The sequence below is a fragment of the Cryptotermes secundus genome, unplaced genomic scaffold, assembly GCF_002891405.2.
Source record: "Cryptotermes secundus unplaced genomic scaffold, Csec_1.0 scaffold374, whole genome shotgun sequence".
In the NCBI taxonomy this organism is placed as follows: Eukaryota; Metazoa; Arthropoda; class Insecta; order Blattodea; family Kalotermitidae; genus Cryptotermes; species Cryptotermes secundus.
This window is the reverse complement of record NW_019741302.1, coordinates 319,018-336,760: the sequence shown is the minus strand read 5'-3', so window position 1 is coordinate 336,760 and position 17,743 is coordinate 319,018. Positions and strand designations below refer to the sequence as shown.

Below are 17,743 nucleotides of genomic sequence, written 5' to 3'. Positions count from 1 at the left end.
GGTGCGGTAAAACGGTGGATTTGGCGTTATATTGTTTAGTGTTCGTAGACGCGAGAACTGCTGTCAGTATATCGTCTTTATTACTCTCTTACAGTGCCCTTCCGTATTTATTCCGTTCAATTTCGATTTTTAGTTCTACTTGGGTCCATTTTCATATTTCCGAAGCATATATATATATAATATATGGCTCGCAACTTAACCTGGCATGACCATTTTCTCACCCAGCTCCTCCTATATATTATCATTGACCACGTAGTTCGAAGAATTGGACCACTGAAGTCAAATAGATTTAGTACCGGCTTGAGGAGGAACCGGAATAGCGTAGTCGATAAAACGTCTGGCTACGGGCTGGATGGCCGAGTCAGAGTTCGAGTCTCGGTACGGGCAAGAATTTTCTCTCCTCCATGTCTTCCAAACTGACTCTGGGGCCCACCCAGCCTCCTGCCCAATGGGTACCGCGGGCTCTTTCCCCGGGGTAGAGCGGCCGGGACGTGAAGCCGACCACTCTCCTCCAGTTAGTGTCGAGGTTAAGAATACTTGGATCTATACATTCACTCCCCCATACGCCTTCATGGCGTATTGTTTAGTTGGTTAAGCATAGGGACAACTTTACCTTTTTACCGGGAAGAGATTCGCTCTGAAGCTCGACCTCCGTTCGTCGATGCTGAAAATGCTTTGTGGTTTCCTCCGCCTTAAGCGAAATCAACCGAAGTGTCCGGTTCACTCCCTCTTAATGTGCTTTCGAATGCGGTCGAGTTTGCCATGTAATGAGCACTGGTCCAAATGGCATCGAACTTGAAACGAATCTGCAAGAAATCTCGCAAGTTCTTTCGTCGTTAACTACTTTTCGTGCCGTACTGTTGTGTGGTGTGTCTTCAAAAGACAACATTTATTTGCGTATTTAAATAACGGCTATCATGTCTTACAGTTATGTATGGTGCTTATGCCATCGGATATAGGATATTGATCTAGTTTTCATTACGGGGCAATTCAGAAAACAATATTTGCGGGATATTGTTTGTAAGCGACCAAGGCGTAGGTGGGTGGATAATAATAGAATGGATCTTAGAGAGATAGGATGGGATGGTATGGATTGGATATATCTGGCTCAGGATAAGGACCAGTGGAGGGCTCTTGTGAACACGGCGATGAACCTTCGGGTTCCATAAAATGCTGGGAAATTCTTGAGTGGCTGCAGAATTGGCGGCTCCGCAAGAAGGGCTCAGCTCCATGAGTAAGTCATCATCATCAGTAATCTGTCAAGGCGACAGGTCCGCAGTCTTTTCCAAAACAATTCCTCCACTTATTGCGATCTAGAGCTTTCTCCTTCAAACGACAGTATCCTCTTCTGTCCCCAAGGTCATCAAGCATTTTCTTACGTCTTCTTGTCACTTCTACCCGCTCCTTCGATAACTTCTTTTAGAAGGCAGTTTCTGCGTAAAACATGACCAATCCAATTAGCCTTCCGTTTTCTTATTTCGTGTAGGATATTCCTCTGCTCACTGACTCTAATTAACACTTCTTCATTTCTCACATAATCGGTCCATGAGTAAGTAAGTAAATAAATTGTTGGTAAGCGTGCCTTTCGAAGCGGTATTCACCAACGTTTAGAGTAACTAAGATATTGATATCAGGGCATGCAGTTCTCATGGAAAAGATGAGATATGCATACAGAGTTTTGCCGGAATTCCTAAAGTGAAGAAGACCTTTGGGACTTGAGGATAATATTAAAATGGATCACTAAGAACTAGGGTAGGAAGTTGTGGACTAGATTTGTGTGGCCCATGTAAGAATGGAAATAATTGTAAGACGTAATCGATTATGATTCTAGAGAATAACTGGATGAGAATGAAAATACTTCTTTTGTTTATATTTACGAATTTTTGTAGGTTTAATAAAGTTTAGTTTTAATTTCGTCAAGAAAATTTATTTGTGTTTAGTCCTGCGGCGATCTCTTGTGAGCAGAGTAAAAAACTGCACGATCTGTGAAAGGGTTATACAACTTTGATCTCGGTCCTCATTCTGTGTAATATGCCTTATATGTTATAATTGAAAGCGTACTAGATACGGAGGCCTACTGCAGATGGGCCATTAATTTGTTTCATGGGTATTTTTTATTGCTAGTGGGGTGGGACTAAGTCCCTTGTACTGCGGCCACTTCTGGCCTATTGTCCCAGCCCCAGATGATAGGTGAGGGTGATTGTGGAGCAATTGGTGGAATGAAGATTGGCAAGGGAAACCGAAGTACTCGAAGAAAACCTGCCCCAGCACCACTTTGTCCCCCACAAATCTCACTTGACCAGACCCGGGATCGAACCCGGGCCGCCGCGGTGGGAAGCCGGCGACTAACCGCATGAGCTATAGCGCGGCCTGTTTCATGGGTAAGTACGTTTTTCCCAGTATGTATATAACTACTGATGAAAAACAAATAATTGCTTGAATGAAACCGGTTTTCTTGCGGAATTGTCACTAAAACATCTCCCGAATTGTTGACCCCGAATTTATAGAACACAGATCTCAAAATTGTTGGTATTCATCATTTATATCCGACCACATCACCGATCTGAATGCTTTCTCTCGTAATACATTGCAACCTGACCCACGCATAGACCGGATGCCTGTCCAATATCCATTGGCACATAAAAAGATAATGAAACGGAGTTTGTTTTTATTCTCTTTAATATACTTTATAGGTCATAAGTAGCGATATCGCAAGCTGAAGAGCTCTGATGCTCGGAATAGAACTGCATTTCGTGTTTTAGACCTTGGCCTGTGTCTGCTTTCGTTCGTATCTGCGTTCGAGCCTACACGTTACTGTCGTAAAACGACCGGTCTTTCGTCATATGTTTGCTTCAGATATGTTGAGAGTTTGTGTGGCAGTAGAGATTCGCATTCACGGTACATGCCCACCGATATATTTTTGGAAAACCGAAAAGGAAGAGATCCCTTGGGAGATCTCGGTGTATATTGGAGGATGATGTTAGATGACGAAAATGGGGTTTTAGAATGTGGAATGTGTTCGTGTGAATTATGATAGAGCCTATTTACGAATATAGCAGTGGCCGAGCAAAAGGGCTCAAGCGGCGACGTGTATTCGCGAGGTGCCCGTTTCGAATGCTTGCCGATATGTCTGCCATGGTTTTCCTCATTTCCTCCAATTATGCCGGGTTGGTATCTCATATTAGGCCATGACCACTTCTTTCACACATCCTCCAATTCATTAATAGCCCTACTGTTCCACTCTGTATAGTTTTGAGCTACCGACACCGTCGGTAAATAAAAAGTAAATAATTCCACAGCAATTAACCTTCAGATTTCTTAAATGGCGAGGAATTTATTCAGCATTTTACCGACTTATCCTCTCTAGAAGGACGCCTAATCTAGCTAACCATGTGGACGCAGTTAGCTAGGATCCAATGTTATATTTCTACCCACTCTGTTAGCTGAAATAGTGTGTAGAAGTAGATCTAATTTAAAAATAGGGTTTCCCTTCTAACATTATTGGGACTATCATGTCAAGGAGGATGGGGTTGGTGGAGCATGTAGCATGCACGGATTTGCGGTCTATTTTAAGACGCAGTCACGAGCATGCGTCTGATAGATGAGAAATTGCTTACTTATGGAGCTGATCTCTTCTTGAGGAGAAGCCAAATCTGCATCTGCTCAAGGATTTCCCAGCATTTTATGGAACCCGAACACCTTGGTCTTCTCAGTGGTCTCCTGCCTTCTGGCTTTCCCACCAATATTCTATATGCATTCCTCTTCTCCCCCATTCGTGCTATATGCCCTGCCCACCTAATCCTCCTTGACTTGATCATTCTAATTGATAAATGAGAAATACGCAGTTTTACTCAGAAACCCAGAAGAAGGATGGTGACCATTCGTGGGACCTAGATGTAGATGGAAAGATGATGTTAAAATTGATCTTAGGGTGGGAGAGAGTGAATTGGATTCATATGGCTCGGGATAGGGATAATTGGAGGTTCTAGTGAACAGTGATGAACTTGGGGGCATGTAAGAGTCTCCGAGCTCCTCACAAAGGACTCTTCTCGATGTCAGTCAGTCAGTTTGACATTTGTTTGCAGTTGTCTGCAGGAGATGGATTTGTTTTGTTAACGTCCAGCGCCTTTGCCCTTTCCTCCTGTCGATTGGCTTTCGTATTGAAGGTAACTTTCGCCTGACTTGCATCACGCTGGAAGATAATCGTGTTTGTAGACAGCGCATCACTTTGGATAGGTTGTATAACTGCAACATTTTATCTCACCGTGCTGATAGCAGATAATGATCGCCTGCAGATATCTTAAACGGGAGGCGAGTGTTACGTGTTTAAGAGGCGATTAAGAGCGTCTCCTTATTTCCGCATTCATTACCTTGCAGTGCAGTCCATTATCTCTTCAGTAGACACGCCCTTCTGGACGGTGCCATTTAACGCACATTAGTGACAATTCCCCTGTCTTGTCGTCTCATCACCACACTTCGCCTTAAGTACGGAGAACTAGACAGGTTCTCTCGCACTCCACGAGCTTAATGCTGTGCGTTATGCTGGTGACCATTAAATGTGGCACTCCAGACTCCAGTTGTTATGCGCATTTTTCGAGTAGTTGCCGATTTACTATCCATAGCTATTGACAGCTAACCGAGGTTTCGTAGGAACATGTCGCCTCCATCTTCGGAGTCGAAGAATGAGCCAAATAAACCAGCGTTAAGCAGGTAGCAAGCAGTGCCATCTTGCTACCAGCAAATCATTTCTTTTCGAAATGAGTCGATCTCCGAGTAACAGACATAGCTCGGGTATAGTTTTTTTTTATTCGCTTAGCGGGGGTGGAGTCCAACTGGGTCCGCTCGGCACGGCGGCCACTGGCCTATTGTAGCCTGCCCCGGGTGATTACGATGATGGAGAATTTGGTGGAATGAAGATTGGCAGGGGAAACCGAAGTACTCGGAGAAAACTCGCCCCAGCACCACTTTGTCTACCACAAATCCCACTTGACCAGACCCCGGGATGGAATCCGGGCCGCCGCGGTGGGAAGCCAGCGACTAACCGCTTGAGCTATGGCGGGGTCTCCAGGACTTCCCATTGTCAAGAGTGTCCTGTATTTGTGTAGCCCCTTCAGACTAGTAGCAGGAGGAAAATGAAAAAGAAAAGTCATGCCCCTTCCCTCTTTAAGAGTCCAGCTTGTACACGTAATTGCTCAGCTGTTTGTCACAGAAAGCATCTGTGAACGGGTTTTGAGTTTTGACCTTCAGCCATTGAGACAGTTGTGTTATTTGCAGACTAAGAGTATAACGTAATTTCGATCAGGCGATCTGTATATATGACAATGTTAATTACCAAAGTTAACACCGAGCTCTGTGTATTGCCACATAAACAGCATTGCTAAAATATTTGACATTAGCCTCGAGTCCAGTAGTGTTGAGCTTCCGTCTGGATTTTAATATCCCTTTCTGCGAGGTCAATTTTTGAGTCGTGGTCATTGTCTTTTTTTGTGCGTTGGATACTGATTTTTAGTGATATTATAAATAGAAGGAAGCTGTATAGAAAATTCTATCTAAATATAAAGAATCCAGCCGTTTCTTTTGATTTCGGACGTTGACTTTGGTAACGGGCCAGTTCGTCTGGCCACTAGATCACTACCAGCCGCTGTAGCTGAGGACAGTGTCTTTATATTTTAATTTAGGGGATGTGTGGGTGTTTTGGATTCCACATATATTTTTGCTTCTACCTCGTGCTTGTAAATTCGGGACTTGTGTTGAGTCACTTGACATCACACTACATCAGATTAGTGAAAATCGGTCTTGCTAAGCCAAGATTTGAATGGTCCAGTAAATGTAATGTAACCCCGTAGGGCGAAGTTTGATATTTGTTATAAGGACATCACTTTGATTTACTTTCCTACTTTTGTAATAGATATATACCGTACTAATTTGTTACATGCCACTCACGGTAGCCGAGCGGTCTAACACATGCACTGCCTTCGCTCGCTCGGAAGCTGGGATCGTGGGTTCGAATCCCACACACGGCATGGATGTTTGGTATGTGTATGTGCGTTTATTCTGTGTTTAGGTAGAGGCCTTGCGACGAGCTGATCACCGGTCCAAGGAGTCTTACCGTCTGTAAAAATTATCATGAAACTGAGAAATCAGCCATACGCTTCAAAGTGGGAACAAGAGGAGAGAAAAAAATATGTTACAAACATTGAGAGTTGTAAAGAGGTTTCAAGCTCATCTTCTGTATGTGTATATTATTTCAAGGCCCAGAACACGGCATCGTATTTGGTTAACAGTCTGATTTCAGAGAGAACGGCAGCAATATGTAAACCCGTGATGACGTGCGAGTTGTTGAAACTAAATCTCGAAATGCGACTTCCATTTCCGAGTCATGTACAAGAAGTACCGTGGTTCGTCTCCCAACGTCACTGTTAGGTCTCAGTAATTAACAGGACAGAATGACCGACTAAATATCTATGGATGATGGGGGGGGGGCATGTTACTATCCCTGTGATCAGCGGGGTCGGATTATGCATCTCTGGTAAGTGGATCATTTAGTTATTCGCCTTTGGATGCTAGTCGTGCTGATTCTCCATCGTCACAACGTGTAGCCTATGTCTATCTTTCTTCCCATATACGTATGTATCCATCTATCTGTCTGTCTGTATATGTATCTATATAGCTATCTGTAGGTCTGTCTCTGTCTATCCCCCCGTCCGTACTTCCTTACGTCCGTACGTGAAACGCTTCATTTCACTTCAGTTTCTTAATCCTAAACAGACGGTAGGACTCCTTGGACGGGGGATCAGCCCGACGCAAAGCTGCTACCTACACAGGACAACATGAAATTCATGAGTGGGATTCGAACCCACGATCCCAGCTTTCGAGCGAACGAAGACAGTTCATCCCTTATACCGTGCGGCCATTGTGATCGACCTATCCTATGTAATTTTTTATTATTAGGCGAAATGAACCGTTTTCTGGCAGAGTTCCCACTCCAGATTAGATGAAGCGTGTCAGTTGAAATGTGCCCTTGCTTAACATTCACGAAGCCAGCGCGGGGGCTGTTAATGTCGACATTACCAATTTCGATTTGAAACAGTTATCTGTTATATTTCTGGTATTTTAAAATAAATATGGAAGCATTAGAGACCGGAAGAAAATGTAATACCTTCGGTGATACCATTTATCGTTATGAAATTTGGAACGGTAACTGGTATTGTCTATTAATTCGGCATGGATCGCTTTCGTAGCGCTGCCCTTTCAGATGTTCATTTGCAAGTGTCATTGTTAATTTATTTCGGGTTGTGAATTGTCGAGGTCGATAAATGTGTTGTCAAATGTAAACATAACCGAGTATTTCCTTGAATCTCGTTTGCAGAGCGGACGCGTGTTCGCTAAATACTTGTATATTGTTCCAGATTTTAGGCATGATATGTGATTGTTGCGTGTGCGTCCTAAATATCGTATTTCATTAAATTCGATGTGCGTATGTCAGGTTATTAATTAATTTAGCGACACTTTGTGACCTACGTTGGTTTCATAGAGCCTAATGAGAAATGTTATTGCGAATAAAGAGTTTGCAAGAATGTGTAAGGAAGTATTCGGGACTTTATTTGGCTTAGAAGAACAACGAAACTTGTATATGGCGCCGAAATTCGAACCGGGTGCCTCCCGAAAGGAGTCTTTCACCGTTATTTTTATTATTGGAGGGGGTGGGTTTCCCCATGCACCGCGACCAGTGGTCTATTGTACGTCCCCCTGTTATATTAGACCAGTCTCTATACCCTACAGATACTGGTGCTTACCATCAGCCCCGACTCAGCCTCTACTGGCTCAGCGGTATCTAGATGCTTCCCCCATCTACCAGAGGCGTTAGAGACTATTGTTGGGCTGGAAATGTCCTTGTAATTTGGCTCAGAGACCTCCTTGAGGCATGAGGTTCTTTTACGTGCCGTAAAGCTACGACACGGGACCCACAGGCTTAAAGTCCCTCCCGGACGACTTGTTCCCTGAATTTTTCCGCCCTTAAAAATTCCACGACCTCCGCCGGGTTTGAACCCGCGTACCTTGAGTCATGAGGTGGGAACGTTACCTCTAAACTACGGAGGTCGCTGTCTGTAACCGTTAGTTCCCAGCGCTTGGTGGAAATTCTATAAACGCATAGGCCTTTTGTCTATAAAGAGGTGTTATTTTAGCGACTGAAATTGATCAATGTGTTGGCCTAATCTGAATGCATCATGCTTTTGTACTGATGTCAGTTTCGTATATATTCACTAACCAGATTTGTTTCGCATGACAGTGATCGTACACTAACAACTTCAGAATTTGAAAGTGTAGTAATTTGGTGACTGCTTGAAAGAAAAGTGAGTGATGCTGTAGAGATATTTGCATTCAGCCTTGACGAGATGAATGGACACTTTGCGAAGTGTATGGCCAACATATCATTTTGTTTTGAAATGCTTCACTGAAACGTATCTGACATGTTATATACACTCATTTTTGTCGTGAACACTTCTGAATTGTGTTTCATTTAAGCAAAACGTTCCTTTGCTGCAGTCCAATGTTACCGGTTCAAGCGATACTATACACAGACAGCTAGCTGTCATGAGCCTTTTTCCGTTTCTCTTCGATTTTGTTGTTCACAAGTGACGGAGGCCATGATAACATTGAGCAGCCATTTCTGAGACCTCGCGTTAATTCTCAAAGTCTCCTGTTCATTTGTTTCATCTCGACTTTCCAAGAACCGAGTCCCAGTGACTTGTATTCAGGTGATTTCCAGTTTGACTCTTGACCGGGGTATCAGCTCTTCTGAATGAGGTTTTTCGTGGTTTTTCTCTGTGCCTCCAGGAAAATGTCGAGATAGTATTTTGATAGGCCACGCACTCATCCTTTCACATAACTTCTACCATATGACATTACACTGTCTGAAATACTGACAGCTTCCTCAAACATTTAGCAAATAAATGAATAAGCTTACCAGGATCGTAGCACTGCGTGTTTGGAAGTGTTTTTGGTCTGTCAGCAGTGTGTCAAACTTGAGACCCGTAAAATACCTGGAGGTGGTGCAAGTACGAGTAATTACATGGGCCTTGAGGGCAGTTTTGTTCTAATTTATTGTGCCTAGCCACAGTTCAGTCGCATTACGTGAAACATAGAGTTGCGGCTTGGGTATTAGGCCTGCCAAAGAGACCTAAGTGGAAATATGGTAGTTTAAAAACTCAGTGTATAGCAGAGTTTTATCGTTCAGATCTGCAAACTCTTCCTTGCTAACGAACAAGAGGCCGGAAAGCAGTGGAAGAAAGTCGATGTCTTGTACTCGTGGTAGAACTTAAATCACTGTCCCCGCCCACTGAAAGCCACTTACAGCTCTCCTCTTAGTTTCCTTCCGTAAGAAGCGAGACGAAAGCTATTACAGACTAGGTACAGTTTCCTTCCTTTCATTCGTTCAATCATTCATTCATTGATCAATTGCTCTACAGCCCTTTGTTGGGCCCTGGCCTATTCTTCAGTTTGAAATCTTATTTACACAGACGACAGGACTCCTTAGACGAGTGATCAGCCCGTCGCAAGGCCACTACCTACAAACAGGACAACACAAACACAGAATAAACGTACACACAGACATCCATGCCTTGAGTGGGATTCGAACCCACGATCCCAGTGTTCGAGCGAGGGAAGACAGTTCATGCCTCAGACCGCGCGACCACTATGATCGGCATCGTTTCCTCTATAGATATTAAATCGAAGATTCGTGCTGTCTTCATGAGGTGAAGTGTATCGCACAGTATTTTCAGTAACAACCCTAGAATGTTTCATTACTTATCAGTCACCATACTACGTAAATAAGAAGTTCTGGAAAGAACTAATCAGTCGCCTGCTTTCCTTTTATACTACACGGACCTCATAGAAGATGAAAAAAAAAATNNNGGGGGGGGGGGTGGCACACAGCAAGATACTCTAGTAAGCCTAAAAAATTAGGGATAAGAGACGGATAGCAAGGCGATCCCCAAAGGCCTCTTCTATGTTTTTTTTTTCAAAATAAGGAAAGCAGTCTAAAAAACGTGTTCATACGTATATTAAAATATTTCTCCTGTGAGTAGTTTTGTCCACGAAAAGAAAACTAAATTCATGTGTTAGTGCTGTTGAATCTCCGGTAATGTGTAGCCATGATAAGCATGCCTGTTGCTGTAACGTAGTTCAGGACTGTAATTATAAGCCAATAAAATCGTTCGGATTTTCCTCCTAGGCTCATAAACGGTGGGGAAAATCGGAGCTGGTTGAGTCTGGTGAAGAGTGACGTCGGAGGAAACGGTGACTATAGTTACAAAAGCAACCACACTGCTGGTATAAAACCTTTGGGCTTCACTTCTGCTTGACGTTTTCCATTTGAGACAAATGTTCGGATGACATCCTAAAATAAGCTACTAGCTCTTGCTCCTACAGCGTTTCTGATTTACTGTTGATTCTCCCCATAACTTATGAAGTAGCACTTGCAGGTGCAGTTTACAGAATGTGTCTAAACAGACGGAACCTGGGGTTTTACTTCTTGATTTGAAAATGTTTCAGCCGTCAAAAGTCAATGCTTAAAAGTATGTTCTTGCATTCATTTTCTCTCAGAATATTTCCTTGGCGTATGCGAGGATGAATGCGTTGGTCAAATTTAACAGTAGCAAACCGTTGCTGGTAGTTTTCCAACGTGTTCTGGCTAATTCAGGAAGGGAATATGACATGTACGTGTTCTGAAAAGCTTTTCGGTCTTAAGGTGACTGGTGAGGTTATTGTACGAATGTTGCAATTCCAAAACTGTAATTACACTCTCATCTTTCTCTTTCCTCATAACGCTGTTTCCAACATTCTCCTAGAATGTGTGCGCTTAAGTTACTTTTATATGCAGTTTCGTGTCGTAATTTCTCCAGCTTTTGCCTCAGAATTACAGGAATTCAGTACTTGACAGTTTATTGTGTTTGTACTTCCTAGAATTGGAAGTCTTTATTATGCTCGTGTTGTAGAATAGAAACGCGGTCGTTTGACACGGCGTAATGTGTAGGCGAACCAGGGATTATTTTTATTGGATCACGACTCAGAAATTTGAAGTAATGTCTTCCAGTACAGTGAATTATTAAATGTTGTGTGTTGTGTNTGCAATTGGGTTTTAGCCCGGTGGCAGTAGTACACAATAGGACACAACAGACAAATAACACACATTACACTAAGTGACAACACTTTCAAACATAACACAATACACAAAACACAACAATAAGGACATCCTACCACAGTGAATACAAACCAAATACGATTAACAACTACAACAATTACAGAGAAATACAAACAACTGCAACAAATACAACAACAACAAGGACATCCTACCACAATGAATACAAACCAAATACGATATCTATGGATATACAGTCCTTTTGTTGGACCTTGGCCTCTTTTTCGGTTTCTTAGTCCTATACACAGTCGGTAGCACTCCTTGGACGGGGGATCAGGCCGCTACCTATGCACACAACAACAACACAGAATAAACGCACACAGATATCCATGCCTTGAGTGGGATTTGAACCCACGATCCTAGTGTTGGCAGTTCATGCTATAGGTAGGCCGCACACCGGCATGATTCAAGACATGTAACAGTGAAGACACGATGTCTGCGACATGACGCAAAGAAAGGAGCACAGTTGAAACGAATGAGATTATGAAAACCGCAGCACACCGGTCTGAGTCATGATGCTGACGTCATGGCTCAGACCGGTCCTTTCTTCGCGTCATGTCGCAGACATCGTGTCTTGACGTATGCCGGTGTGCGGCCTACCTTAGTCCGCACGGGCACTGCGATCGGTTTCTGCCTTCCTATACATAGCACAGTTAATGCTTCTGATAACGATGGTCTGATGAGGAAGGCGTGCGTCTTAACTATACTGGCCTACCTGTTTCTGGATTTCAAATGCTAGTTGATTTGTGCATCTTACATCCTGAGCTGGAAGCTCATGCCAGCTCTTCAGTACAAGCACTTGGGGTGTACTTCTGGGATATTTAAATAAAATAGTGAGATTTTCGAAATATGTAGGAACCATTTTCATGAAGTTCTACAAATTTCTGGAGTTTGTTTATATATAATAGCACAATAAAACGCAGCCTGCACCGACGCTGCATCCCAAGTGTGGTGCGAGTCAAATACCCAAGGGTTACACCTGCTAGACTCGTTAATAGGAAGGATGTTAGGATCAGTGAGTCCACCACAGCCGGTGAGGAATTGATAGAAAATAAGGATGCATGGACTCCGAGAGGAAGTGGAAGTAACACCGTGACTCTGCTATAGAACGATGTCGTGATCATCATTGCCTGAAGGTATTGAAAGAGACGACGTTAAATATCAGGCCGCTTTGATGCAGGTTTCATAGAGCGCGAGTTAAGCACATGAACACTGACGTAACTGACTACCCTGTCCCATTTGACGGGTTAGCTATTCCATTCTCGAAATCGGTATACATGATAGTGCCCCCGTGTTTAATATCTTAAATAGATAACGGCCGCTTCCTCGTCCCATTTTCTCTTATTCTCTTTATCTCTCCGTCGAGGTTTTCTTCCTACTTTCACGCTTGAAATAAATGTGTCCAACTCTTTAATGTTTGTGGTCTCTGTGTCTAAGAGTCCTTGAAATGCTCACAGTCTCCGCCCTGTCTGTATTCGTTTACATTCCGTATTCTTTTATTATACAGATCCATCGGATCAACACGTCGACTTCAAATATTAAAATTTTCATGTCTTTTTCCCGCCCTACCCTGTAACTATGTCACTGATATAATCAGTCATTGCATTATACGAGATAGGCAGGAGGCCAGCGCATTGTCTTACTCCACTTGTCTTGAACCATCCTGATCATCCGAATATTGTTTTTAGGCAGCTTGTTACAGTACGTGTATGAAAGTTTCACTTTTTATGTAGTAATATTGTCACGTGTGTTAGTGACTAATAACGCGGATTCTTGATTGGATAAATGGGTTTACTTACTCTGATACCACCAGTAATTACACATAGCGCTATCCTACTTACACACGTTCCAGTCCACCGTTGCACACGCATTAGGATTATTAGTCTCTGCCAGTCGTCTCCTAGCAACGGATCTCAACACAGAAATTAGCATTTCAGGTCACTATGAAGTCGTCTTACTGTTTCGTCTTCAATCACTCTGGAACCTCGGAACCAAAAATTCTCTTGGACTCACTCCTCCAGCTTACGACTGACTCGTAACTGCTCTGAACGAATTCTGTCACTCACATATATAGCTGCGGAACGGACGTGGACCTACAGTAAAAACATATGACATGATCCCTATACAGCCAGTTTATTGGTGCGTCGGTCAGATCTGCAGAAAACACAGCTTCCTCTATTGTTGCGCATTGGACCGTGTTTAACAGAGCTGTTGCCTGGCAACGCATTGCTCAAATCGTTACAGTATTCTGGAACTTCTAGGCTCTTTAAACTTGACGAGTTCTTTACCCTTATGCTGTCACATGCATTTATAAACATGTATAAATACCATTAACGCGGCCCTGCCACGTTGCTAGTGTTTCGCAATTATGGCCTCATTGTAAAGGTGAAATCTGTCATGAATTTCGCAACGAAATGCTCGTTTCTCCTGACAGTTACGTATATTTTTGATATTAGCTAAAATCATTACATAGTCTTTAAAGCAGTGACTGCAAAGTGCTCGTAGTATCTCTGAAGAGTTTCACCTGTTGCTATTCGTCTGGTATTTCATTTGAGTGCCAGATTTTTCTCTTGATTTTTTACATTCATTTCATTCCTGTTGGTCCTGTTATTGCTTTTATTACCAACTGATGTTAAGAGCCGGGATAGCGTAGTCGGTATAGCCACTGGCTACGGGCTAGACGAGCGAGGGGTTGGGGTTCGAGTCCCGGAAGTTTCAAGAATTTTCTCGATTTCGCCCAGGCCGGCTCTGGGGTCCGCCCAACCTCCTATCCAATGGGTACCGGGGGCTCTTTCCCGAAGAATAAAGCGGCCGGGGCGTGACGCTGACCACTCACCTCGAACTAGTGCCAAGGTGAAGAAAATGTGGATCTATAAATCCATTCCCCCATGCGCCTTCATGGCATAGTGCACGATTAGTTAAGCACAGGGACACCTTTACATTTATTACCAAAATAACGGTCTTCTGGGATGTGACGTCATATAGTTTGGATGACGATAATTACGTCGGCTTTGCCATAGCCGAATTTGCAGTGAGAAATGCACTTCGACACTGCGTAGGGGACCTGCAGTGTGCGTCACTGTAAGCGCTCCCTACGAGCGATTATTTCCAGATGCTGTCTGCACGACATTAACTTCTTTGCTCTGTAGCTGATCAAGTCCAGGGCCAGAAACGGAACTCTAAATCTAAAGACCTAGGGTGTGATAGTGTGCTGCCTGGTCAACGCTGTCTCACACTTGGGTGGTGGAGAGGGGGAGGTATAGGTAATATAGAGCGGTGGTAGAATGAAGATTAGCAAGGGAATCCGAAGAAACTAAGAGAATACGTGCTCCAGTACCACTTCATCCACCACGGATCTTACGTGAAGTTGTCACCCGAGATTCGACGCTGAGAAGGTAGCGCTTAGTGTCCTTAGCTATGATAGTGCCTCTCCCGAGCCATATGTAATTTGGTGTCCTGAGACATTCATTTAGGACTTCTATTATGTACATGCCCAGTACTATCATCTCTAATCTTCATTTTATAAAAGCCATACTGTGGACATCCTGATCGATTATCCTTGAGTTGTTTATCTGTTGCAGTGTTCTCGAAAGGACAGTGTGAGACTGGAATATACCGCTTCCTGGCGAAGAATGGTGGTTATGTATGGGTTCTGACCCAGGCAACGCTTATCTACGGCAGCAAGACTGGCCAGAAGCCACACAGCGTTGTCTGTGTCAATTTTGTTGTCAGGTAGGCTTAATTTTTTTCCTGTGCTTCTGTATTTGTATTTCACTGTAATGATATAATCACCTGTTCCCTAAAGGGACATAAATTGTGCTTTACACAGCCTACCGATAAGGGCACGCGGTAGCGCAGTTGGTTGAGGAACTATGCTACAAGCCGGAAGGTCGCGGGATCGAATCCCGATGAGGTCATTGTTTTTTTTTCAGTGTACCTAATCCTTCCAGCCGCACTGTAGGCCCTGGGGTCGACTCAGCCTCTAACAGAAATAAGTACCACGAATATTCTTGGGGGTAAAGGGCGGCCGGCGCGTAAGGCTGACAACCTTATCCCCATCTATGAGCCGATTGTCTAGAAAATGTGGAAACCTCAACATTCACGACCCTGTGGGCTTCCACGGCCTGGTACACGGATGCCTTTACGTTTTTTTTAACTTCCTACCAATCAAGACCTTCTCAGTTGTTTCATCGCGTTTACAGGAATAAAATAAGGCTGTTACTTTTCCCAAGAACCGACAACTTGTTAGGTTAATGTATTTCAGGATGCTTCATATAAACGGGCACTATATGTTACTTTGTAGGAGAAAAACAGTTCTCCGGAGATAAAGACGGACAACACTTGAAACCCATAATCCAGCTTCATCTGTGCCGAGATTACGAATTCGTGATGCCTTACTCCCGAACGTTTTTACACCGTAATGTCACGGCACTGTGAAGAGGGTAAAAGTACCTTTAAATTTGTAAGACACCAAGTCTAATGCGGGGCTCTCTAACACTGTGACACCGCAACCCCATAAAATAATATGTAAATTTATGCGACCCTCCATCGCTGTCGTCAGCTAAAAAGTGCAGCTCTGTACATTGTTCAGGTTCCTATCAGGCTCTGCGGTGACGCCCAGCGACCTGAATAGTTTACATCCTCTTTACACGTGTAGTAGTTGCTATAAAGTGTTCCTGTACGATTACGAAAAAATATCGTGAAATGTTTTGCCGGCTGCAGTTGCATTTTCCGAAAGCACGTATATAAAATCTTACGACTAACAAACAGCCTTGTCAGAATTGTGAGTAGGTACAGATATATTTTATAAATAATTCTTGAGAACTTGACAACCCCCCTTGGAACGAATGGGACCTCAAGGAGCTTACAAACCACCGTTTAAAAAAACATGATCTGACGGATTATCATAAAATTTGAATAAGATTTTAAACATGGATCGTGATGTTACACATGATCAGCAAACATAAAATAGAATTTGTGTGTCGCGTGCAAGTTTCGCAGTGCGTTCCGACTTACTTTGTGCTAGAGATGTGATGTAGCGTATTCTTCCCTCCCTTCGGCGCTACAGATCAGGTTGAGCTTTAGCCTCCTGAACAATCTGCCTCCATTCTCTCTCCATCCATCCGAGGCTAATTATGTGGTTTCTGAATAATTTAGTTTTTCGGTGTGAGGTTGTTAGCCTCACGCCGAACCCCCAGCCTGGAAGAGCAGGGTATCCCTCTTCGTCTGGCTCCTACCTCTTGATCTGTCCGGCATGGCTGACCCTACCAGTAGCTACGCTACCGCCGGCATAGCTATCAGAGTATCAGGAGCACTCAAACCACACCACCACAATAAGGTGGAGACATCATCGGTGGGGGACGTAGCATATACCTATGCTTATATTCTGTACACAGAAACACACACAAACGTGTTTAACACTATGATAGCTCTGAAACTACGCAATTTGGGGTTATAGCAACGAAGTGTCTTATGTTAGTATGTTGCGTGAACGTGCGTTATGTAGTAGGCCACAGTCTTTTGTTTTAATGTACCGTGTCTATTCTGTGAGTATTGACAATGTGTTGGCGTGGATATGTGAAGTTTAGTTAGTTTTTATCCTGGAATGCGAATTGGTTGTGAAGATTTATTTCCTCTTCAAAACATGCATGTGGAAATTGTCCTTGGAGACCTGTCCAATAAAACAGTGCAAAGTTCTCTAATGTGAAACCAACAGGACAACCTAAGTGGATACTTTGCAGGTCTTTGTGGTTAATGCGAAGATAGTATAATCTATACGACTCCATGAATTCACATCATCATGAATAGAGTAAGACATTTTGGGGTAAATTCTCTCTGAATATGCCTCCTGTTAATTTCAAGCGATTGAGAAACAAAATAATATAATAATTTGTGGTCTATGTTTATGTCTGGTATCATTAGTCAGCTTGATATAGGACTCTGCTCGGAAATATAACCAGTTTCCGAAACGTTTTTAAAATCTCAGACAATTATCACAGTCATAATTTTGCTCAGTGTGTTACCCATCCTCAAGAAGCTTTAGCTTAGGTCATATCTCCTCCGGCGCCTTTTATGTATGTGAAGACAACAACAGTCTTTCGAAGTAAGGTTGGAGTGACTACTGATCCCGTGATTATGAAACGGGGTGAAGATAATTCGGTATCGTGAACTACTGGGCCATTGCTCTTAGAACCGAGAGGCACTTGCCAAGACACGAGAAGGCTTGGTACGGGAACAGCTGCAAGCAGCAGATAGTTATTTTTATGTTATCGACTTTTATTGCATGTGGTATGGCCGAAAGCCCAAACCCACAGATCCCATGGTGGGTAAACAACTTTGAACCAACACTACAAGAACATTAGACTGGACTGCATCATTCTTCTTCTGATAAGGTGTTTAATGATATTTGGCTAATATTCCAAAAGCGTTCCGAGTGAAATAGGGCAGTAAATTCAAACTAATGATTACCTAAAATTGATTCAGAACGGCCCAGTGAGGTTACATTGATGAACCTTTGGGGTGGTTGTACCAGGAAGTGTT

The 17,743-nt window shown here is 43.2% G+C and overlaps 1 protein-coding gene across 6 annotated transcripts in view; it reads left to right on the top strand.

Moving 5' to 3' along the window:
- LOC111872707 (protein similar) overlaps positions 1-17,743 on the top strand; it is a 201,192-nt gene that overhangs the window by 133,094 nt on the left and 50,355 nt on the right. For all 6 annotated transcript variants that reach the window (XM_023866860.2, XM_023866859.2, XM_023866857.2 and 3 more), the window contains exon 7: positions 14,785-14,935. In XM_023866860.2, the coding sequence (XP_023722628.1) occupies positions 14,785-14,935 (151 nt within the window). The remainder of the gene's footprint in view (positions 1-14,784; positions 14,936-17,743) is intronic.